This window comes from Lissotriton vulgaris, chromosome 10, assembly GCF_964263255.1.
Source record: "Lissotriton vulgaris chromosome 10, aLisVul1.2, whole genome shotgun sequence".
Classification (NCBI taxonomy): Eukaryota; Metazoa; Chordata; class Amphibia; order Caudata; family Salamandridae; genus Lissotriton; species Lissotriton vulgaris.
The window spans coordinates 603273175-603298058 of record NC_141698.1 but is presented as its reverse complement, the minus strand read 5'-3'; the positions used below and the strand labels follow the sequence as shown (position 1 = coordinate 603298058).

The following is a 24884-nucleotide window of genomic DNA, read 5'->3' as shown; positions in this document are numbered from 1 at the left end:
CACCCCAGCTAGTGCATTAACCACATATAGACTACCTTACAAGTATCCTACCCCGGGGTCTGACCCTGAACACACTCCATGAAACACTTGTGTGCACATTTACCTGGCAGTTTGGGGCATACTCATAAGCCCTAGCAGTTGGGTGCCCTAGCAGTTGGGTGCAAGAGTACCCTCCTAAAGACGGGTGTCCAATGCAGGCCCAGGGGAGCTGGCTCTGTGTTCGGCTATCAGGATAAACACTGACTGTGCTAGTTAGTTCCAGTCCAAATTACCACGAGGACATTTATTTTAGACACTCCTGCACTGGTCCTGGAGTTCCACTTGACTCCCTTCTTCTGAGCCCATATATATGAAATAGGGGGGGGGGGGGTGATGCCTGGTGTATGCGGGGCGTCTCACTGAAGTTCCCTGTGTTGATGCACCGCCCTCCCGATGCCAGACTTTTACAGTCGCCGCAGTATGACCCTGCAAATGAAGCGGGGGCTCTTCGGTCCCGCATCGGTTCCTATCACCTGTTAAAACCCGCTCTGCCAACACAATGTGCTTTTTTATGTGCAACCGACCCGTCTTCTCCGTTCCCGCCTGTAAACCCCCTCTGTGCATCTTTTATGAGGCGCGTAGGTCATTAATCCCGAGGCATATGAAAAACGTAAAATATTACGATAAGAAAATTGTTGCTGCTTTGTGATGTGCCGAGGCCGGTAACTGCCAGTGGGATTTTTATGGCGCCTGCCTGACAACACAGGCTGAGGAGAGGTGTGAAGGGGTGTAATTCAACGCGCAATGTTGAAATGTCTGCACCGCCGCTCCTCTGGCAGCGAGGCTCCCAGGATGAAATATTGGTCTCCTCAGCTGGAGCCCCAAGCTCTGTCCACACCCGCGAGGGCTTCAGCGAGAGTGCGGGGACCGGCCAGCCAGGATGGCCCAGCTCTGTCAGCGTAGAAAAGACACATGAAAAGGCAGCAGTCTAATTTCAACATTCGGCAACATAGTCTACATGACCATTTTGTAGCCGTGCACGGATGCTGAAAAGATGTCCGGTGTTACATGTGAAATAAACTTTTGCAGCTGGATTCCTCACTCCATTCATTCAAGAAAAGGGGGCAATTCTAAAACCTTTACTTATGCGCTGGCGTCACCTCGCTTTACAACGTTTTGGGGAGTAGATAGCCATTAGATCGGGCCGGGGCCACTGGAATTAGGCATCAAGGGAAGGGAGGAGGGGAGGGCCAAATAATGCGGCAGGGCAGCAGGTGACTAAATTATGCGCATGAAATGAATAATACCTGTGAGGCTTTCTGCAGTTAAAGGGTCCTGGGCGGCGGCTCAAGCAGACGTAAGGGGGGGCTGTGATGATATGCGAGGGAAAGGTCGTGATTCGTCGTGAACCCAGGCCACTACCGGCCGCAGATAATATTATACACACGACACGACAAAAACGATTATTTTTTTATGAGAAACAGAAACAGATTTCTCTTACTTGTTGCAGACCTAAATGCTACTCGGAACGAACAGGCAAGGCAGCCAGCAGCCGTTTTCCCGAATTCCTGCTCGGCGCCGCCGGGGCTGCTCCTAATTGTTGTGTGTCACGAGGCCGGCCCTGGAAACAAACACCACTGCGTGTGTGTGGGGCCCGGCTGTGTGTGACCTTACGCGCGGGCGTGCCCTGCGCGGTACATTGCAGCGTAAGATAGGTGGCGCAGCACTCTCCGGCGACCGGCGTCATGATGTCATAGGGATTTTGGTGCTGCTGCTGGCCTAAAATTCTAAAATGAAGTGGCCTGCTCACAAAATAAAAACCTCCGAAGTCCGGTTTTATTTATTGAACTCACCAGATCCAGGGGGGGGCAAGTGCCCCCCCTTGCCCCACCCTGCGGACGCCCATGGCTGTTAAGAAGGAATGGCAAGAGGGAGATCCCATCAGAGGCTTTTCCAGGAATAGGCTTAGCGCCTTTTACTTCTTTTGTTTAATCTGATGCAATGTATTGTCTTTTTAAATTTTGATCAAATGGTTATGAGGGATAGATTGCTGTATGTCTCTTTTTAGGTTGAGCCTGGGCAGCGCATGCGTTGCTCTGCAAGACATGCTGTATTTGGGTATAGACTTGAAGCTCCGCCTATATATTTTTCATTGGCTTGTGTAATTGTCCACTGAAACTGTGGTTATTCATTGGTCAAAATGCTTAGTAGTCCCTCCTTAGTACCGCCTTGTCTTGTTTTGTATCCTCCCATGAGGACACCTCCTGTTAGATGTGTTGTTACTCAGTAAGCTTTAATTACAGCCTCCAAGCACTATTTTCTCAAATAGCTCTAATGCTCTCTCCTAACACTTTTTGTTTTTTATCTTTATAGCACGGGCGCCGAATGTATTTGCAGTGCAATAGGTCTTGCATTTGCGAGAGTTTAAGCGATTGACATTGTAAATGATAATGCCTTTCATTTATCTGTTTAGAAAACAACACATAAAATAAAGGTATTATCATTTACAATGCCTATATCTTAAACTCTCGTAAATGCAAGACCTATTGCGTTGCAAATGCTTGTTTTAATGGTTATTGTTTTTATTAACTAACTAGCAGCCCGCCCCAGCGTTGCCTGAGGCAGAAGGGGGTTGGGGCAGCATTTCAGGCTTGCGTGCACTCCCGCCCCTGCCCCCGGCTCCCGACCACCACGACATTGTCTGTGTCCCGGACAATGTCGAGAGTTTAAGATATAGGCATTGTACCCTGAGCCTTACCGCAGTTGTTCCGGGCCAACCTCCCGCACCGGCTTCCTCCCGTCCCGTGTCCCAGAGCCTTACCTGAGCCGCCGCTCCTCCCCGAGCTCCTCACTACACCGCCGCTCCTCCTCGTCATCACGTACGTTGCGGCCAGCGTTACGTCGTGACCGTCAGCGTCGCGCCCAGCGCTACTTTCAGGGCACTACTTTTTTTTTAAAGTTATATTTTTAAATGTACGTTTTTTTTTTCTTTTCTATAGCCTATGTCCATCTGCACACCCTGAGGATTACAACAATGTATTGGGTGTGTGGATTGGCGCTGTGGTTACCGAGTTTACCTTGCCAAAAGGTTTGTGTTCTCTCTTTATAATAGTAGTATAGATAAAAGTACTGTTACAGCATTGATAAACAGCACCGTGCTTAAGGATTTATCTTGAGCAGTCATAGACAATTCTGCCATGTCCAGAACAGTGTTAGTTTATATTTCAAAATTCGGTATTGTATTTGGCAACCTACTAAAATAAATAAACTTTTAATAAAGGTGTATTAACTTAGTGAGTGGTCCTATTTACCAGACTGGTGTAATATTATCTCTAGCTTTCTGTAAAGGTCTGTTAAACAGTTGTGACGAAAGTGATATCCTAAACATTTTCTTTTAGTAGGAAAATGAAGTCACTGTCCTGGATCTGACGGCGTTTTCATCATGTTGGACTTAGGGAGCAGTAACTTTGCTACCGTGGTGGAAGAGCTCCATTATTGGAAAGAACTGGCTTTGAAATCCAAGCAGTGGTAAGTTAAGTTGAAGCACATAAACCGCATTTCCACCCTACATTAAGGGGCTTGACTACTTCCTGTATACTGGGATAACTAGTTTATTTTGCTTATGAATAAACAGCATGCAATTTTTAATATGTTCTTTTGCAACTCGTTTTTCGAAGCAGATGATTCCTCTCTCTTACGGCAGTGCTGCCTGAATATGTTCTATTTGCCCCGTGACTTAGTTGAACAACTAATACTTTGTTCAGTGATTAACTGTTTACTTTGAGATGCATAGCATATTATGTGGACCGTTTGTCAAATAATGCATATAGAAAAGTTGTTTGCTATTTATTTGCCCCAAAATATTTTTTCTTACCTTGAAATACCCTTGCAGCAAATTGGAGCGAGCTTCCTGTTTCACTGACTTAGTTAAGTCCAGGTAACTGGCAGGGTTGTAGAAGCAAAGCTTTAGCCCCTAAAAAATAATTTTCCTCTTGCGGAACCCTCCATCCCATCCTTCAGTCCCACCATCCATCACATCACCGTTGTGAGGTCGCTTTCATTAGTTAAGCAGCTTGCTCTTGGGATTTGTCTGGATATTGCTGATGCCAGATACATAATTGCCCCTTAAACGGCACTACTGCAGTGATTAGGAGCCCAGGAAACACTTTAACACAGGAATCCTTTTATCCACTTCATTGTAACTGCCAGTGAAGCGGGCTGCTGTGTTTTGATTAACTACCTATCTGTGCAAGAGGACATGTGGCAGACCTTTACTCAAAATGTTGACTTAAAAGTTGTTTCTGTTTCTACTTATGCTCTTAAAACTTCCCTTTACCCTCAGAAAACAGTTAGCAGCTAAAACAACCGTATGAAGTCTTCCCCATCTTTTTATCGAGACAGATATTCGAACTGAATGCCTCTGAGCATAAAAAAGGGCAACCATATATTTAATCCATAGCACAGAGGTCTTCATATAGGGTCGAGACTACAGGAAAGATAAAAGGTGTCTTGTTTCAGCCGAGTAACCATCGCCTTGGAGGTGAAAGGACTGGCCGTAGCACTTGATTGGTCACCTGTGCTGAAGTCCTCACCCTAAGGTTGCTTTGATTCCTATCCTGGCCAGGACCTTGTATATGTAGTACATTCAGGCCACTTGAAGGAAGCACTGTAAATTGATGACTATTTATTTCTGGATTCCAAGATCAGCACTAAAAAGACAGACTTACAATACTCAGCTGCTTGCGGTCGCTGGTATAGCAGTGGGAAAGCTTTGCTTTACAATTAAATCTGTAGAATGTTAAACGCATAACTGTCGTAGCTGATTACGGATTCTCTCCTAGTACTTGCTACCCCTAGATTGATATACAGATGAGGGTTTTCAACATGTTCCTGCCAGTTTGTTTCTTTTCACATGCTGCCTCTTCTTTTCATATGTTTAATTATTGAGATGTATAGAAATAAAATAGACTACCCTCGCTTGAGGTACTAAAGACACACATGCCTGCTTACTCCCCAAAACGTCTTAACAAATTCATCGTAGCAGTGTGCAGCTAGATCACCATGTTCTGTAGTGGGGTATCTCTGTTATAGTCATAATCTAGTGAATAGTCCCGCCCATGTGCGTGGACCCCGGAGCAATCAAAAATAATCTCTTAAGCTGTCTTCATTGCAGTCCTGCATAGACACTTAAGAGAAAATCAAAGACAATAATGCAGCCTGTACCTACAAGGCTACACTGTCCAGTACTTCAGCTAGAAATGCCAAGGATATAACACCGGTATATAAGCAACAAGGGAACCCTTAAGGTAATCAAGGACCTGTTTGTTAAAGGATATAACACCAACAACACATTTATTACAAATTGTCAAGTTTCACTCATAGAGAAACTTTCCTCCCCTCACCCAATCCTTGGAATGATAGAGAGGAAGGGATGGACAGACAAGCCTCCATAGGCTGCAATTATGTGTCTGGAAAAGGGATACCGTGCCTTTAAGGAACTCTCTAGAGACCCTCGGTATCCCAGCATGCACAGCCCCTTCCTTTTACTTTCAGTTCTTTTTTCCGGCTCCTGCTAGCAGGACCCTGGAGCATTGAGCTCTCCCTTTTTGGGTGTTTTGTGTAATTTTTTGACACTTTTGAAGTGTTAGAGTGTGTTCACTTGACGTATCTATGCTTCTTCTTCACTTTACTGGAGTTTTAGGGTGGTTTTGTCAAATATGCCTGCCTTATTTGAGAAATGCCCAGAGTGTGCCAGGAAGAAGGCAAGATCTGATCCACACAGGATGTGTATCCTGTGTCTCCCTTCTCATGTTCCTGGGACCTTTGAGATCTGCCTGCAGTTTTCCAGTAGGACCCTAAAGGACCGAGAGAAGATCAGGCTCCAAGGACTGGAGCAAAGAAAGCAGCAAGGTCAAGGTGGGTCTGGGCAGGAAGGGGGTTCTTCCTTTGCCCGAGCTGCGGCCTCTGGGGGGGCCAGAAACGCCACCGGTCTCCGTCGGTGTCGATAGCCTCGACGTCGGCCTCAAGAGGAATGACCACGGTCTGCTCCCCGTCTCCTCAGGGCTCTGGGTCGAAGCGACATCGACGTCGAGGGGATTGACTTCGAGACCCCCGACGAGGTCGACGTCGAGGACTGTTTCATCGTCGATCCATCATCGACGTCAAGAGGGTTCAAGGCATCACCGGCGTTCAACATCGACGTCGAGAAGAAGAAGATCATCGACGTCGAGAAGGCGATCATCGACGTTGAGAAGGCGATCGTCGAGAAGGAGATCGTCGACGTCGAGAAGACGTTCGTCGACGTCAAGACAGCGATCTTCGATGTCGAGAAGACGTTCGTCGACGGCGATCTTCGACGTCGAGACGGCGGTCATCGACGTTGAAAATACGCTCAGCGTCAAGGAGGAAAGCATCGTCCTCCAGGAGGCATTCCAAGGCCAGGACTGTGTCCTCGGTGTCTACAAGCCCACGGTCGCAGCGGGGCCGTCGTTCGGCTACCAGGGGTACGGCCTCTAGGTCCCCCCCTTCAGGTCAGACGAAGAAAAGAAAGAAGGAGGCTCTGGGCTCGGAGCACTCACAAGTCTATTCGCCCTCCAAGCCGAGGTCACCTACACCTCCTCCTTTACCCAAGGACCCTCCTCCACGTAACCTGGCACCTCCTCCGCCACCTGTTCCTCCTCATCGCCCTCCACCTCCTACACCATCACCTCCCCCAAGGTCGGTCTCGTTACCTCATCTTCCGACGCCGCTAGGGGCCACCGCAACCTAGGCTCCCGTTTAGGCCTCCACAGCATCCTCCGTTACGGCCCGTGGACCGTCCGAGGCCGAGGAGGTCGAGATCTCGCTCCAAGCGGATGGATAGATCCAGGAGTCGCCGTCGCTCTTCTACAAGATCCAGACGGCGCCACAGGAGGGACCGGTCGAGGTCCCGCTACACGGATTCCTCCGGTACCAGGGACTATTCACCTACCCTGTCGGACTCCCCTCGGACGAGGGTGTCTCCAGTAGACTACATAGTCTCCTTCCAGGACGTGTTTGCTGCGAGGGGCGGCTAAGCTGGGCATCACACTCACTGTACCCACACCACTGTACCCTTCCGTCATTTTTTAAACTCTGCACAAGAAGCAGTTATCTCGTCCGTTGCTGCCCTAGGTGCCTGGACTGGTGGAACCTGCCATGGAGTTGTTCCTCACTCCTGCGGCTACGAGGTCGGCACCTTCAAGGCTGCAGAAGAAATATAAGGCTCCTGACTCGGACCCAGCATTTCTTCGGGGGGATCATTTGTCCTAAAGTCCTTATATCAGCATCTGTTATGTACAGAACACCTTTGGATAATGTCCCACTATAGTCCATAGCCATGAGTTTTTCCCACATGCTATTCAACTACAGTCTTTTATAAATACTCATAGCCTTTGTCATTCCAACCTCAATATGTAGGCCAAAATACTTGTGCATCATAGTACCAATAGAGACCCCTTGTTATCTGCACAGAGACCCTTTCTAAAACATTTTTTTTATAGCCCCTTTAATAGTTTACTTACCAAACGACCTGTTCAAATAGATCGATAAAATCAATCAGGACATTAACAGATCGACTATATTAATCAGGATATTCATCAAACTCAAAAATATGTTTAACAAATATTCGTTATTTGTGTATCTAGTTAGATGGCATGTTGCCAATGTAAATACAACGACACCATTGTTGTTTTTGCTGTTTCTGCTGTTTCTACAGTAGTCCTACTTCTCTGTCTCTCATATATTCAACCAGAGCCGGGCTATCTTGCGGTAGTGATATCAGTCCTAACTCTCTGTTACCTATTAAGAGCACCATATCCGGGTTACTCAGCTGCACCTCATTAAACCTAGAGTCGGCGGGGCCTATTTAATACGGCGCCTCGGTTTCAGTGTCTTGTACTTGGTGCGGAACCCCCTGCCACAGCCATTTCTACATCTGTGAAGGTAAGAATATTGCTAATAATACTGAGCACAAACGGTTCTATTATCAGCCCTTGTGTATAATTCTGAAGGGACTTTGTCGCAAAACCCTCTTTTAGCCCGCTAGCGCGATTTGTTTCTCTCTAAGAGCAATACACGCTCACAACAGTATTAGCATTACTGCCGGGTCTGTGCTCTCTACCCGGTCGAATGTCCCGGGCTAATGTTCAAACCCTGCACCAATATATAATCCGTAACTCTGTCACCGTTAGTTACCCCTTAAAGTATCAGCCGGTCATGCGCTCGAGCACTGCTAGATTCTACACACAATATGTGTGACTGCTTTTTTTCCAATTGATGTTCCTCAGGGGCATGTTATCATTGTCAGATAACTTTATGAAAATAAGCTTAAATAGCACATGGGGGTTAGGCCTGCTATACAACCTTGCTACCAATTTATTTTCTTTCATGTACCCTGATTAAAAACTCTTTTTAACCAACATCGATAGCTATAACCTAGTGCCTCATATTAAATTCTAGAATGTATAAACATGTTCCCTCAATACGTCTTTCAGGTGGAGAAAAATCCCCAAATAAATTTCTGGCTTCTGAACATAAAGACATATATGCCCAGGTAAACCCAGCATTCTATGCATACTGCTTCTTATAAAATGATTAACAGCGATCATATACAGTTTGTAAAATCAGCTTTTGTAACTTATTTATGCAGAACCATGTGAAGAAACTAATACACAATGCCTAATTGCTAAAAGATACGCTGTTATCCAGACTTCAATCAACTCTCGGATTTTCCTAAAATATCGGCTAGTCTTTTCATTCAGGTAATCCCTCCTGAGGCTTAGGCAATCTCTGCAGGTTTATCTCTAGCTAATAAATAAAATAAAATATATCACCGTAACAAGCTTGACCATTTTTTCTAGATATCACCTCACCTGTGGCTATAAGATCATTTCCGAAACCCTCTCCGTGAATAATATTTGAATCCATTTGCCTAGAAATAGGTATTCTTTCACAGTCTTATTTCTACTCTTAATTTTTTTCGCTAATCTTATCATCTTTGGCACTTATACTTTACTCTCAGTTGTCTTTAGCACTACTATCATTTTCAATTTGTCACTACTAAGACCTCACCGGGTGTTTCTCTGCTCCACTATATAGGTTAGCTTAGTGCTAATATCACCTTTCCTTTCACATTTACCATGTCTTTAGAAAGTTCTCATTAGACCCTATACTATAGCAGTCTTTAACTCTGATACTTGATAACAGATTGATCTAATAGACAATCGCATGAATAGGATGCTATGTTGAAAAATGTCTAGTTTAAAAACTTTTCAGTAATATGTAAATCAATGTAAAGAGTATAAATGTTCATAGATGGTTTCTCTTACTTTTCAGAATGGGAATATAACGCACTGCCCCTTCTTTTTAACTTCTGTATATTTGTCTATAATATATGTCAGTTTTTTGTCTATTTATCTTGGCCCTGAAGAAGGTGATTCAACCATCTATCATCACCGAAACGTACATAGGCCGTACACTCTAAAAAGACCTGGACAATGTACTGCTGATTGGTCAATAATGTACAGATCAATGGCTAACTGGTGGAACCCCTAATTTTATGTATCAACAGTGAGCCACCAGACACACTTTCGGGTTATAATTTCTTTATGTAAAGTCCTGTTTTCATGTTTCTATGTATTTCTATAGAGAATAGTGTATGCAGATGTATGTAAGGTATGTGTGAGAGTATGTATGTTAGCAAGGTATGAGATATTGTTAGGGGCACATTGCTTTAACTGCACTTTCTGAAACCTACAAAATTCATAGTGAATGTCTATCAATTCTTGATTTTGTTGTTATGAGATAAAATAAAATGTATGTATGTATAAATATCTAAAAAGCAAAACCCAAAAAAAGACAAAAGAAAATAAAATAATGTTTCTGTAATAATTACAAGTCTTTGTTTTTGTCTATAGCATCCTTCTTTATGAAAATGTTTTTGGATAAATCCTTATGACAAAAGCAATATAGGTCTCATTAGAGGTACTTCTTATGCCTAGTTTGGGGGGATTCCACGCCTGACTCAGTGATTGTGCGGCAGCAAGAAAACAGATCGCCACCACCACGTCATCGAGTGTGCCTCCTGACAAGGAGGGCCGCTGGATGGATTCAGCAGGCAGGAAGGTCTGCGGGACAGCCTCCACATCAATGAAGGCTGTGAGTGCCTCAGCCCTGTTGGGACGTTACGATCGGGCTCTGTGGGAGTCCCTCCAACAGTTTCCGGAACACCTTCCCCAGGAAAAAAGGGAAGATTTCCAAGAGATCCTTGCTAAAGGCCTGTTGGTTTCCAACCAGGTGATAAGTTCGTCTGCGGATTCTTCCCTCTTGGCAGCCCACGGGTACTGCCATGGGGTCAACCTGAGGTGCCACGCCTGGCTGCGTCTTACATCCTTGAAGCCCGAGGCGCAGCAGAGAGCTGCTAACCTTCACTTTTCAGGCTAGACCCTCTTCGGGAAGCATGCGGACGACGAGATGGCCCGCATGAAGGCGGAGGCGGAAACCCTGACGGCTGTCGGGTTGGAAAAACCTAAGGAACAGATAAAGACCTTCTGCCCGTTCTAGAGGCGGTACGGGGCGCAAGGCAGAGGGCAAGGTCGACAGGCTGGACAGCAACAACAACATCAGCAGTTCCAGCGGAAACCGTTCCAAAAGCGCCAGAGGGGAAGAGGCGGTCAACAGTATTCCGCCGTGACCAAAGGCCTGGCTGGGTCTAGGCCCTGAGCTGCTACTTCCCCTTCATCCGTTACCCGCTCCGGTGGGGAGAAGCATTCAACATTACCTGGCAGAGTGGAGAAACATTACTCAGGACAAGTGGGTGCTGAATATTGTTTGCAATGGATACTGTCTTCGTTTCACCAGCCCGCCTCCAGCAATTCCACCGGTCGGCTCTCAGTTCCAACTGCACGAGCTCCAGGCGGAGGCCAATACCCTGTTAAGAAAAAGGGCGATAGAAGACGTCCCTCTGTCTCAAAGGGGAAAGGGTCTTTACTCACGCTTCTTCCTAGTACAGAAGAAGGACAAGAACAAGTTCAGACCCATTCTGGATTTGTGACAAGCAAACAAGTGGATTCGCAGGGAGAAGTTTTGCATGATGTCTTTGCACCAGATTTATCCTCAGCTGCAGAGAGGAGACTGGCTGTGCGCGATAGATCTGCAAGATGAGTACTTCCATGTGCCCATTGCACGGAAACATCGGAAGTTCCTGCGCTTCCTCGTCGGCACCAATCATTATCAGTACACCGTACTACCGTTTGGACTGAAGTCTGCACCCAGGACTTTTTCTAAATGCATGGCTGTGGTAGAAGTGCACCTGAGAAAGAACAAGGTGTTTGTCTACCCATACCTGAACGATTGGTTGATTAAAGCCTCCACCTTCCAGGAAGCGCAATTGCACTTCAACAGGACAGCCTAAAGGATCGGTCAGCAAGGTTGATACTAGATCCCAGAGAGGGAGCAGGTCGAAGGATTGTTCACGCTGCAGGAGTGATTACCACACCAGTGATTCGAAATGGTGTTTCGCATCTAACAAGGAGTGCAGGAAGTGTTGGTGCCTTGGACAGTATGCCTGTGTGTGTAAAGATGCATCTAAGTCCCATGTGGCTGTCACTGGAGACTTATAATGGGTGGATGATAACCAGGATCAGGTGTTGATGGTTCAGCCTGAGATGGAGGAAGGGAACAGGAAAGTCAGACTTAAAGTCTTGTTTGATACTAAAGGCAAACTAGTGGAGGTCATGGTGAACTCTGATTCATTGTAGACTATTGTACCGAAGGCAATGTGGAAGAGAGAGTGGCCAAAAATGTCTCTTCTGCCCAAAGACATAAATCCCAAGGGCTACCAGGGGAAACGCATTGATGTTCTGGGGTATTTCACTTCTATGACTGTGTTTAAATCACAACAGGTTGAAGGGAAAATCTATGTGGCTGAAGAGGTGCCACCTATTTTGGAGTGGGTGCATCAATTTGATCTGCATATAATATTTGACCCCCATGTTCGAGAACATGTGTTGACAGTCACTGAAAGCATAACTGAAGTTGTGTTATCAGAAATAAAAGATGTGTTCAATGAAAGACTGAGTGTGATGAAGGGCTACATCCACAAGACAGTGTTGGAAAAAGGTACTATTCTGGTTAAATATAAATTGAGGAGGGTGCCAGTTGTAGTGAGGAGTGAGCTGAAGAAACTCTTAGATAACATGCTCAGGGAGGGGATCATAGAGCCTGTTGAGGCTTCGTAATGGGTCTCTCCTGTGGTTATTGCCAAGAAGAGCGATGGCAAACTGAGGTTCTGTGTGGATTTGCACAGTTTGAACCAACATGAGGGATTCTTTTCCTCTTCCAAATATCAACAAGTTATTATTGTTACTCAAGGGTGGTCAGTACTTTTCTAAGCTTGACTTGAAAAGTGCTTACCACCAGATCAAATTGCATGAAGATTCACATAATTTGACAGCTTTCGTCACCATGGAGGGAATATTTAGGTTCACAAGGATGCCGTTTGGGCTATCCACAGCAGCTTGCATGTTCCAGCTGATCATGTCTGAAGTGCTCGAGGGCTTGGAGAATGTGAAATTCTTTCAAGACAACATTTTGGTCTTTGGTGCATAACTCCATTTTGAGGTCTGTGTTGGGTAGACTTAGGGAAGCTGGGCTCACCTTGTGGAGGGACAAATGTACGTTCCTAGTAGAAGAAATTGAATACCTTGGCAGTACCATTTCTGGGCAAGGTGTGCACCCAAGGTAGATTTACTGAAAGCTATTCGGTCTGCCCTAGTTCCACATGATAAGGATCAGTTATGATCGTTCATGGGTTTGTATTGTATTGTATTGTATTTATTATTTGTAATGCGCAACTGTCACCCTACGGGTATCCTGGCGCCCAACAGGAAGTAGTCAGATGGTAATCAGATGGTATACAATACACTAGCTGTCATGACCTATAAACCAGCCGCCAAAGCTATTAAATAGAGTCAGGGGGGTTATACTTTGGCGAACAGCCAGGTTTTCAGGCTCTTTCTGAAACCCAGTAGGGTGTCAATTTGTCTGATGTTCTGGGGAAGCTCATTCCACAGCCTGGAGGCAGAGGTACAGAACGCTCTGCCTCCCATCCTTGATCTCCTGATCCTGGTAATTGCTGCCAAACTCTGGCTAGCAGAGCGCAGGGACCTGGACGGACTATACCAGGAGATCCTTTCCTGTAGAGGGATAGGTCTTGTATTGTGCAGGGCTCTGTACACGATACATAGGGACTTGAAGGCAACTCTACTCCCGATTGGCAGCCAGTGTAGATCTCTTAGCGCCGACGTAGTGGAAGAACTGCGAGGTCTTTTAAGTGCCATCTTGGCCGCTATAGACTGGACCCTCTGGAGCCCCTGTAGGATATATAAGGGGGCCCCTAGATATAGCGAGTTACAATAGTCCAGTCTGGCCAGAATCACACTCCTAACTACTAGTGGTCTAGATTCGTCAGGCAGGAGGGGCAGAATCTGTCTGAGTGCCTTCAACAATCCATAACAGACACTGATGGTTTTATTGGTCTGAGAGGTCATTTGAAGATCCGCATCAAACAGTACCCCTAGATTGCGCACGGTCTTAACTGGGATGCAAGGTTCTGCTCCCGGCGCGAGCCTGATCTCATGGGAGGGTTGTTGACTCAGCTTGGCTGACGAACAACAGACAACCTCTGTCTTCCCCTCATTAAATTGAAGGGAGTTTATTGTCAACCACCTGGACACCTTGTTCATGCAGTTCTGGAAAGTCTCCATAGACACCGCCTGTCTTCCTTCTAGAGAAAACACCAATTGTGTGTCATCGGCGTAGTTTATCAGATCTATACCGAAGGATTTGATCATGGGGATCAGGGGCTGCAGATAAAGATTAAAAAGAATAGGGCTGATCGAGGAGCCCTGAGGTACTCCATGACTGACCAGGGACTTGGGCGATGAAAAGGGTGCTAGGGTTACCATCTGTTGTCTCCCTGTCATGTAGGATTGTATCCACCTCAGGGCTTTGCCCTTCACGCCCAGTTTTTCCAGCCTGTTTAACAGAACTGCATGGCTGACCGTATCGAATGCGGCCGACATGTCCAACAGCACCAAGACTGAGGAATTGCCATTGTCGGCGCGCATTCGAAGGGTGTCCAGCATGGTTGCTAATGCAGTTTCTGTTCCGTGGCCTGGGCGGAAGCCGAACTGGTCCTTATCTAGCAGGCCGTTATCTTCCAGATAGCCTGACAAGGATCTACTGACCACCTTCTCCAAAATTTTTATCGGGTAGGGCAGGAGGGAGATGGGTCTAAAATGCGCCGGGATAGTAGGGTCAAGCGAAGGCTTCTTAAGCAGGGGGGTAACCACTGCCTGTTTCCATGCTTCCGGCACTATGCCTTCTTCAAGAGATTGGCGACAGATCTGATGCATCCAGGGGAACAACTCTGGCCCATATTCTTTCCAGATCCTGTGCGGAAGGGGGTCTAAAGGGGACCCAGATGATACATTCTGGGCCAGTCTAAGAAAGAGCTCTTCTGTGAGCGGGGTGAAGTTTTCCAGTGATGACAATATTGGTGAGAGTTCCTCTTCTTCAGTCTGTGCCTCTGCATCTTTGCAGCTATCCCTTTCCTCATTCAGCCCTCCTACAATTTTAGCGATCTTTTCCTGAAAATAGGTCGCAATCTCATCACAAAGTTCTTGTGTAGCAACCACCTTATTACTCGTACAGGTGGGATGTGAGAGATCCCTTATTATGTTAAAAAGGGTTTTAGTACTGTTAGGGGACTGAAGAATAGTAGTGGCATAGAAGAGAGCCTTAGCTTTGGCGATGGCTCCTTTGTATTTGGCCTGTTCCACTTTCAGCAGTTTTTTGTCCATCTCTGAATAATATCTACGCCATTTCTTTTCTGCCTGTCGGCGTGCATTGCGTAGGGATTTCAGCTCCTCATTAAACCAGGGGGCAGATGGTTTCGTCTTATTTTTTATAATTTTCAGAGGGGCAAGTCTATCTAGGGTCTTTATGATGTAGTTACAATATTTTTGATAGTTCAGGTCTACCGATTCCTTTGGATCATAGGAAACATTGCTCATGAAAATAGGCTTTGTTTTATCCTTCGGTAATTTAGACCAGTTCCTTCCCTTCCTATAGGTTACCGGTCGTTCACTTCTATTCCCCTCAGTAGATATGGAGATCTCGAAGTGGATTAGGGAGTGGTCGGTCCAGTGCTGAGGTAGGATATCAACCATCCTAGTCTCAGTCTTGTTGGCGAAGACCATATCTAGGATATGTCCCCCTGAATGGGTTGGTTTCTGTACCAACTGATCCAGACCCCAGTTTCCACAGTTGTCCTTCAGATCCCTCAGGTGGCTCCCCAGGGTCCCGTTGTCCCATAGGTTAAAGTCTCCTAGAATCAGCATTCTGGAGTGGGACAGGGCGAGGTCAGCAATGGTATCATACAGCGCCTGGTATTGTGTTTCCGCACCAGGTGGTCTGTAACATATCAGTCCGGTCAGGATCCTACCTTTTGGTTCTTGCAGGGAGAACCCCAGTAGCTCTACCCCCGCCACCCCATCGGTCTGTAGAGGGGAAAAGTCCCACTTATCTTTGTAGATCACTCCTAGCCCTCCTCCTCTTCCCAGTGGCCTAGGTTTATGAAATAACTTATATCCTTCAGGGCATGACAGACCCAACTCAACAGTGGTATCCACAGTAGTCCATGTCTCAGTGATGAATAGGACATCTAGGTCCATATCATTTAGCAGCTCTGACACTTCCAGGTGATGTTTTACTAGGGATCTGCTATTAATCAGTCCACAACCCAGCACTACAGCGGACTGTGATAGGGTATTTTGAGGTGAACCCTCTACACTCTTCTCTATGGCTAATAGCTCGTCCCTGGAGTACTTACAGTAGGCATCGGTCCTGGACCTGAGCCCGTCCGAGGCACGGACGGGCACAGACGGGCTTTCCTCTGGCGCTCCTCCGGCGCGACGCTGCGCGCGAGCGCTGCGCGTTGGCATGCTGGACTCTAAATAGCGTGTGGCAGAAAGGTGCTTGCAACCACTAGAGCGTTAGCCCCTGGAGCGCTTCTGAGCCCACACCCAAAATGGCGGTCGGGAGTGAGGCGGCGCTGTGTTTTCCCAATTAGGTAAATCCTGTTAGGTCTGATGATTTTCTAAGCGCTACAATCAAGGGGGAGCGAGGGGCACAATTTTACATCAGCACAGCGTCATGTAGTGCAATGTAGCACCACCACACAATCAATTTTACAATTCCGAACAATTTTATAAAAACGGGCAGAGTGTTCCTAAAATAATTATCGGACAGCAATGGTTTTAAAATAGCAGCAGCAGCGTGACAATCCTGTGTGTTTGTCCGCGCGAGGCTGCCTAGTCCCCTAAATAGTGTTTGCCAGAAAGGTGCTTGCAACCACTAGAGCGTTAGCCCCTGGAGCGCTTCTGAGCCCACACCCAAAATGGCGGTCGGGAGTGAGGCGGCGCTGTGTTTTCCCAATTAGGTAAATCCTGTTAGGTCTGATGATTTTCTAAGCGCTACAATCAAGGGGGAGCGAGGGGCACAATTTTACATCAGCACAGCGTCATGTAGTGCAATACTATGCTAAATTTGTAACTTGATGGTGTTGCTGAGGAAGGGATGTGCATTTTTGTGGGGCTAAAGTCAAGAAAGAGCATTTGATGTGATAAAGGAAGACAGTTGTGGTGCGGGTATCCTTGCTCAGTTTCTTACCCATCTCAATACGTATCTGACTGTGGATGCAAGTGTGTTCTCTGACAGAGTGTGAGAGCAATTACTCTCATCACACTACAGTTCATAGTGTCACCAATGTTTCACCCTTTAAGAAAATGCAGGGAAGAAAGTGTGGACACAAAATGACCCCGGCTTGGCTCACTAGAACTGATGGTAAAGAGAGTGAGGGGCTGAATGCCGTAAGAAGGGAGAAGGTGTTGGTTGGTGACTTGGTTAAGATAAGACATGGAAGGGTAGGAATAGTTGTTGTATGTACTTTATTCGATAAAATTTTATCATAAAAGTATGTACATCCTCCAATCATAAAAACAATCCATTTATACATACAACCAGTATACAAGACAATAAAACACGATAAAAAGAATATATACAATAAAAACAAAGAGTCCGAAAGTGCCGCTACAGTGTATTAGAGGTACAACAATCTACGTAGACCCGCAGTCTCCTAACACACGTTTTTCTTTAACAGCTTTGTAACGGTCTGCCAGGCACTACCCAACTTTGCTACCCTGCAAACAATGGCCAGAGACGTAGTGTCAGTTGTTAAAATGCCTTGAGCCATCCTGTGATGTCTAAAACCCAGTTCTCTACAAATTGGTTTCAGCCATATTCTTCTCGCCTCCCTATATGCTTTGCATGCAAAAAGAAAATGGGCTACTGACTCCTTAGGAGCTGTACACCCTGGGCAGGGAGCTGGTGGAGAACCACACCTTTTCCAGCCAGCTGTGATTTCTTTAAGCGGGAGGGTCCCGAATCTCAGCTTTAAATAGAGTGTCCTGTCTCTGGGAGTTTGAATGAAGTCGAGAAATGGTTCGAGCTTCCTAACAGGTTTATGCTCCAGAAACAGCTCAGTAGGGAGCCCCCATTTAGAACTATGTAACTCCTCCGTCTGCACCCAATCCCAATATAATTTCTTAATTGTTTGTTTGGGTGGCAGGCACTGGCTGGCCCATGATTTGCTCAACCCTTTATTTGAAACAAGCTGTCTCAGTTTGTTTATCCACTTGATCTTATTACAGATGTTCAATTTAATGAGTTAGTCGAGGGCAGTCGCATCATTTGCCAATTCAGGCGTCCTTCTTAAACGTGCCCAGAATAATAGTGGGCGAAGACGAACTATGTCTTTAATCGAGCGTTTGTCCATGTCCTGGTAAAGGGGCTTTAGAGGGGTAGATACTGGGAGGGAAGCCAGATCTCTAACAAACTTATTCTCAGATTTAACCAGGTCGGTGGTATTCTCAAACCCCCATAGTTCAGACCCGTATACTGCCGAAGACAATGCTTTTCCCTCGTACACCACAAGGGCCGAAGCTATTGGTTTACTAGTAGACCCCCGCTGTTCTCTTAAAATTGCTTCTGACACTCGCTTGTGGTTGAGAAGCATTTTTGCCATGTGGGAGTTCCAATTCATCATATTGTTAACCGTAACTCCCAAATAGTCAAACAACTCAACCACCTCTAGTGGAGTACCATTAAGCGAGATACTATTCCTAAATCTTTTTGAAGGTGACAGGGTCATTAGCTTTTTTTGGTGGTATTGATGGTTAGACCCCTTTACACACAAAACAAGCTAAACCTATCCAGTAGTTTTTGAAGGCCTGCTGGGGTTTTAGACATCAGGAGGGTGTCATCGGCAAAAAGAAGGGTGGGTATGTTCTCCCCCGCCAGGACTGGGGCGTCGGCAGGGTCCTCTCTCAAATGGTCTACCAACCCATTAACGAAGAGAGAAGAAGTCGGGGCCATCACACAGCCCTGGCGAACCCCATGTTCACAGCCACCCTCTCTGTCAACTGTCCCTGATTTCCCCATCTGATTCTGGCATAGTTCCCCTCGTGAAGTCTGTTAATAAAATCAAGAAGAGAAATGGGGAGACCTAGGTCTTGCAGCACCTGCCATAGTTTATTGCGGGGCACCAGGTCGAAGGCAGTCTTTAGGTCTATAAAGGCCAGATATAGACTGCCTTTCCCGATGGTCACGATTTTTCAGTAAACCGCAATCTAAATACCTGGTCTATCGTGCCCACCTTCTGCCTGAAGCCGGCCTGGAAGTGAGAGAGAATGTGCCCTTCTTCCATCCAGGACCCTATCCTGGAGACAATGACCCTGCCAACTACTTTCTGGATTACATTGATTAAGCTAATTGGCCTATAGTTGGCAGGGTCCTCTCTAGCACCTTTCTTATATACTGTTACTACTTCAGCTCCCTTCCACGAATCAGGGATGGGGTGGCCCCTTGCAATCAGATACATTAGCAGGGAGATGAAGTTAGCCCAAAGCATAGGATCATGTAAAATTAGATCCCCAGGAAGACCATCGGGGCCCGCAGCCTTTCCCGGGGCTATGTTCTTAATGGCCAAATGTACCTCTTTAATTAAAAAGGGTTTTGCTGGTACAGGGTTCTCTGGTCCAGATCTTACAGGGGCGCTTTGTGGGGACTGAGATTCTCCCACATCACAGTACAGATTAAGGAAGTGGGTGTGCCATTGTTGTTCTGTGATGTGGTTTGGGATAGGATCAGCTCCCCTTCTATTGGCTTTATTAATTAGCTCCCAAAATAAAGTTGAATCTTTCATCTGGGAAGCTGATTTAAGCTCCTGCCAGTGCTGTTCCTCCCAATCATGCTTCGCTAAAGCTATGGCCCTCGAGTACTTCTTTATGGCTACTCTTACTAATATCAGATCTTTCTTGCGCAGGGTCATAGTTAAAGCCTTCCTCTTTTGTCTGCACGAAGCCGTATACCAGAGGTTACTCGATTTTACTAAGTTCTGTTTCAGCGTTTGTCACTCTTTGACAGTAAAAAACAAGCCCAGCCTCTCTATTGCGTTACTATAAAATTTAGTAAGGGGCAGGTCCAGTGTTTTTTCCTGGGCTACATTGAACAATTCCAGCTCTACAATCTTCTGCTTTATGTGCTCCTTAATACTAGATAATTTATCTTCCTGACATTCTACCTTGTGCCATTTCAATCGGCGATTACAATTTGTTGGCACAACCGACTTTGTTTGCATTAACGGGGCCTTAATTGACTTTTCATTGGACGATCCCCACCTAATCTTAATGCATAAGGGGTTATGATCACTGTCCTGGGACTGTTTTATCTCCATGTCCAGTAGATCACCCCAGAGGCGGGTGTCCAGCAGTATGTAATCTATACGTGACGGGCAGCTAAGCCTGTTATAGGTATTAGCCCCTCTTAGATCGGAGGCTGTCCTGCCATTCAATGCTCTCAAATTATATTCTAAGGTTAGAGCATTGATTTGGATCGCCCTTGGTACCCATTTTTTAATTGGTTCTAAAGTCAAAATGGGTATGGCCCGTTTAACATCCTCCTCATTAGTTCCTAGGAAATCTTCCCCACTTAGGGGTTCGAATGTACAATTGAGATCTCCTGCCACGATGACATTGGCAAGAGGGGGAATACCAGCTAATTCCAACTCCAGAGCTGCTATAGTGGCTGACACTTGTGCCCCCGGAGACCATCTTGCGTACACATTAAATAGCTCCACGTTATTACCATTATGATTGTCAAATGTAGAATGTCCTCTGTGGGTGAATTATGCATGGTGACATCCCAATTCAACGCGATATTGACCCATATGTGGAGACCCTCAGATGCGCGGCCCTTCCCTGAACTTGTGGCGGGGATGTAAAAGGTGGTGTACCCTGGCTTATATAAGGGCAATGTGCTCCAGGTCTTCTGAAACAGACAGACCTCAAACTTGTCGATAAATTCATTCAATTCCGGGATGCACAATTTTTTGGGGAGGCCTGCTATGTTCCAGGAAAGGAGCTGGATCACCCTAGGATTTGCAACCACCGTCACTACAGTACCGTGATTAACCCAGCCTCTCCCTTCCCCGCTATGAGATCTTGATACTATGTTATTTGCACGTGGGATGCACCCTTGCTCTTCCCTATCTTGTAGTTCTAGTGAGGGATGCAGATGGTGAGCCTCATCTATTCAGTCTACTCTATTAAGACCAGATTCGCCCCGTTCCCTAGCTGTGGACCAGAGTGGTAAACGTCTGATTTGGATGTCAGAATGCTTGGGGGGGGGGGCTGGGGAGGTGCGATACTCAAGGCTCAATACATTCTCCGCAATTGCTGGGTTGATTAACTGCATCTCAATGCAGTCTGTCTGGCAGCTGAACAAGTAAATCCTTTTTACCATCACCATATCCTCCCTAATGATTGACCTGCAGCCCCTCACATGACGTAGCCAATGGATTGCTTTATTGTGAATAGACTCACTACTTTCATGGCCAGATTTATTACTATATTTGGGGACCTTGGTCATATAGACTATTGTTGATGGATTTCTTAAGGGGGCGCTGTTCCTTAGCAAGCCAGGGCCATCCCTCCCACTCTGTCTTTCTCTACCTAGAGGGGGGCTTCGATAGCCTATGTTGCTAAGGGGCGGGCCCAAGGGTTTGGCTCTGTCTCCCCGCATTTTTGTAGTTTCTGCATAAGATCTAATGGGGCCTGATGAAGTTGTCGAGCCAAGTGAGCCTTGAGCTGTAATCCCCAACCCCATCGATGACCCCACTCCTTCCATTGATTTGGTAGGTGGCAATGCCCTGCTTGCTATACTTGCTTGGGTAGATGTTGGGGAGTGAGCATCTGTAGGCCAAGACAAATCCACTTTCCGTATTATTTCCTCCATCATCTTTCTTACAGAAGCCAACTCCCTTCCAAGGTTGTCAACTTTTTGCAATAATGCCTTATTTGTATTGCCACACTTAGTACACGGTAGAGGGTCATCATTGGGTAGCTCTCTTTCATTATTTTCATACGCTGGGTCTGCTTCTATAACCCCTGTAATCCTTTCTAGAACAGCAAATCTATTTGAGCATGTAATACCTCTCTCAGTTTGGCACCCCAGAGCAACCAATTGATTCGGATGCTCTACTACCTTATTTTGGGCTTTCATCAAGACAGATACCTCTAGAGGTCCTTCTACTGAACTGTGAACTTCACAAGTGGGAGGATTTAATGGCGATTTCTTATTAAAAATGGCGGGAATCATCTTTTTCCTAGATTGAATTAAGACCTCAGCAAGGGGATCAGTGTTCTCCACTGTATTACTACTAGTATTCCCAGCTAGAACCTCTTCACACTCGTTAACAATGGCTTCGATTCTTGTAAGCACGCAATTAGTAGCTGCATGCGCCACCTTTTTTGCCTTTTTCCCTTTTTTAGCTAATAAGGTTGGCGATCCCCCTCTATAGTTTTCCTTTATCCCATTTCGCAATACACTTACGTCATCAAACAGATCTTACACAGATTGTAACCCAAAAATGTCACCGGCACAGGGTTAGTCCAGTCAGTGCTTCAATATTCACTTTCTAAACCTGCAAGCCCCGCCAATTGCCAGACAGTACCTTTTGTCCTTAAGTGTCATGTCGTGTTCCCGATGTTAGAGGGGGGCCCTGCCCTGCCTCTTCCTGTCGATGACGGGCGAAGACGGGCCCGCCCTTGGCCCGGGCCTCGCCCACGCGCGTCCCGTGACCCGGGAGCCCTGGGCCTCTTAAGCGCCACCGGGCGCTGGATCCGTGTGTGCGGTGTCGTCTTCCGGCCGCAGGGCCCGCTGGGACCTGTAGTCCTTGGTTTGCTGGGACTGGTGGTGGGGTGCCAGGGTGCTTTGGTAGGTTGGCAACAGCAGCGAAAAAACTGGACCCCAAGCAGCTAAGGGCCGTTCAGAGTCAGTCAGGTGTGTGACAGGTATGTGGTGGGGGAAAATGGTTATAAAAGTCAAGTAGCTTTGAACCAGAAAGGACAGGTTGGGTACAGGTGGGAGAATGAAGTTACAGTGGAACCCCTACGTACAAACAAACTTAAATGGTTTCATGCTTATGAATGATGAGGAATTGGTCAGCAACGAGATAGAAGATGGAAGAGGGCGTGTTGAGTGTGGAAGTGGTGATGCCGGTGGTTCCATGCACGCCGGAATTGTTCCTCATGGAGTGAAAAGAAGGAGCCACACTCATAGTTCTTCATGGAAACCTTGGTATTTGGAGGATTATGTTACATACTAGTGACCTGTATGCGTTCTCTTTTCATTCTGCTCCTGGATATGTTTTTGCAACCCTGTTGTGTAACTTTTTAAGAGTTTCTTACAGCTGGCACCATGCCATGTTGCTGTGGTCTGTTATTTTGTTTTATAGCTATTCTTATGTGTAACGTTTTAGGAGCTCCTTACAGCTGGTGCCATACCATTTGGTGTGGTCTGTTTTTATTCTTTCTTTTTTTTGTTTTGTTTCCATGATTGCGTAGAAGGGAAGGAGATGTGTTGTAATGCAGAACCTCCTTATGACATAAGGAGGTTCTTTAAAGGAATGTTGTGACTAGATGATTCTTCCCTTGGCTGTTGCATCGTGGCTGGCGAAGGGAAGGACCTCTAACCGTATTACTGTGTCTTGGTGGTCACTACAACATTCTCCGTGGCTGGCCACATCAGATCTGTTTGGATTGGGGGCTAATTGTACACTTTGTGGTCCTTCTCGTTTTTGAAGACTTCTGTTGCGAATGTGTTGGAAGGTTGCATTAACTACTTTCCAGAAAGAAAACCTCTCTCTTCGGAGGAGCAGGGACCTCCCGTCACTTGTTTATGTTACCCTCCTAAATTCAAACTCACACTCACCCACCTCTCTGTTCATCTTCCCTCTGTTTACTGAGACGGAAAAGACTGTAGGGATTTGGCTTTTACCATTTAAGGTGCAAAGTAGTATAGCAAATAACAACATTAAGTTCTAGGAAGTTGTTGCTTTTTGTTTTTATTTGAAACTTTTCAGAGTGTTTAGGTTACTTACAGTTATTAAATAAGGCTTTTTATTCATTAAAGGGATAGCCATGGTTGAATTAGGTAATTAATATAATATCTCTCTCCATCTCTCTCTCTCTCTCTCTCTCTCTCTATATCTATATATATATATATATATATATATATATATATATATATATATTACCTACTGGCGGTCGCTAGTAGGTAGTTATAGTTAGGATTATTTTCAATAGGGAAATCGCAACATTCTATTGGGAATAACTTTGGCGTCAGTTGAGGAATCTGCCTGAAAATGTCCTCAAATGTGCCTCGCGGCGCTCCGGTCCTTGCCTGAAAGTTTGGGGGGGATTCGTCAAGCGGGGGCCGAGAAAAAAGGGGGGCCCCAAAACGTGTTTTCCCCATGTTAATTTCCATAGGGCGGTCGACCTCACTTTTAGCCCGAGCGGCTGAATGGATTTCCACCAAACTTGGCAAAATTGTAGGGACTGGTAGCCCGATGTGCCTTTGCTATGTCTCAAGATATGTGCTCCAGTGGATTTTGAGTAATTTAGGTTCAAAAAAATATATATATCTATAAGCGCGCCCAGGTACGCGCACTGGGGCGCGAACCAGCACGGTACGCGAGTTCGCGCGCAGAAAGCTGATTGGCTCTCGGGTGTCTGTAAACATTCGAAACAGTCCGGAGCGGCCGCCATCTTGTGTCTCGGTAGGATCGAGACACAAGAGGTGGCAAAAACAAAGAGGGAAATAACCAAAAGGGGGCAGGATAGACCCCCCCTGACCCCCTAGGTTTGATGTGGGGGCCATAAAAGGGCCCAGCGGGGCAAAAAAATATTATTTTTTTTTCGATTTGCGCGGGGGGAGCGCCCGGTATGTGCACCGGGCAGCGGACCGGGGAGCGTACCATGGGGAAAAAAGAATGACAGAGTTTTTAAAAAATGTAGCCTTTTTTATAAATTGGAGATAGTTCTAAAAAGAACAGTTTTTTTTTTCTTCTTTTTGTTGTTTTATATTTTTTTTGTATTTTCGAACATTTTATACTTTTTTTGGCTTTTATGAACAGTTTTATATTTTTTTTGTATTTTTTATGTGGACAAACAAAAAACAGGGAATTGTAAACAGCTCAAGTGGAGCAAAAAAAAAACCAGGAAAAAATTAAGGCTTCTTTCGGCACCGGTTGTTGTCTCCAGCACGGTTTGTAAGTTTGATGCTCTGCTCCCCATAAGAAATGGTAGTCCCACAAAATATACAAGTAATCTTGTAGTCCCCAAACTGGCGTTGGATGCATGGGACCATCTCTCTAGTTTCAGGACCCGATGGAGTGGGTTGTTTAGAGGTGCTCGGAGAAGATT

The 24884-nt window shown here is 46.0% G+C and overlaps 1 protein-coding gene across 2 annotated transcripts in view; it reads left to right on the top strand.

Moving 5' to 3' along the window:
* Positions 1-3421: 3421 nt before the first annotated feature.
* Positions 3422-24884, top strand: part of LOC147688575 (nuclear distribution protein nudE homolog 1-like) — an 87197-nt gene continuing 65734 nt past the window's right edge. For both annotated transcript variants that reach the window (XM_086939939.1, XM_086939940.1), the window contains exon 1: positions 3422-3507. In XM_086939939.1, the coding sequence (XP_086796065.1) occupies positions 3422-3507 (86 nt within the window). The remainder of the gene's footprint in view (positions 3508-24884) is intronic.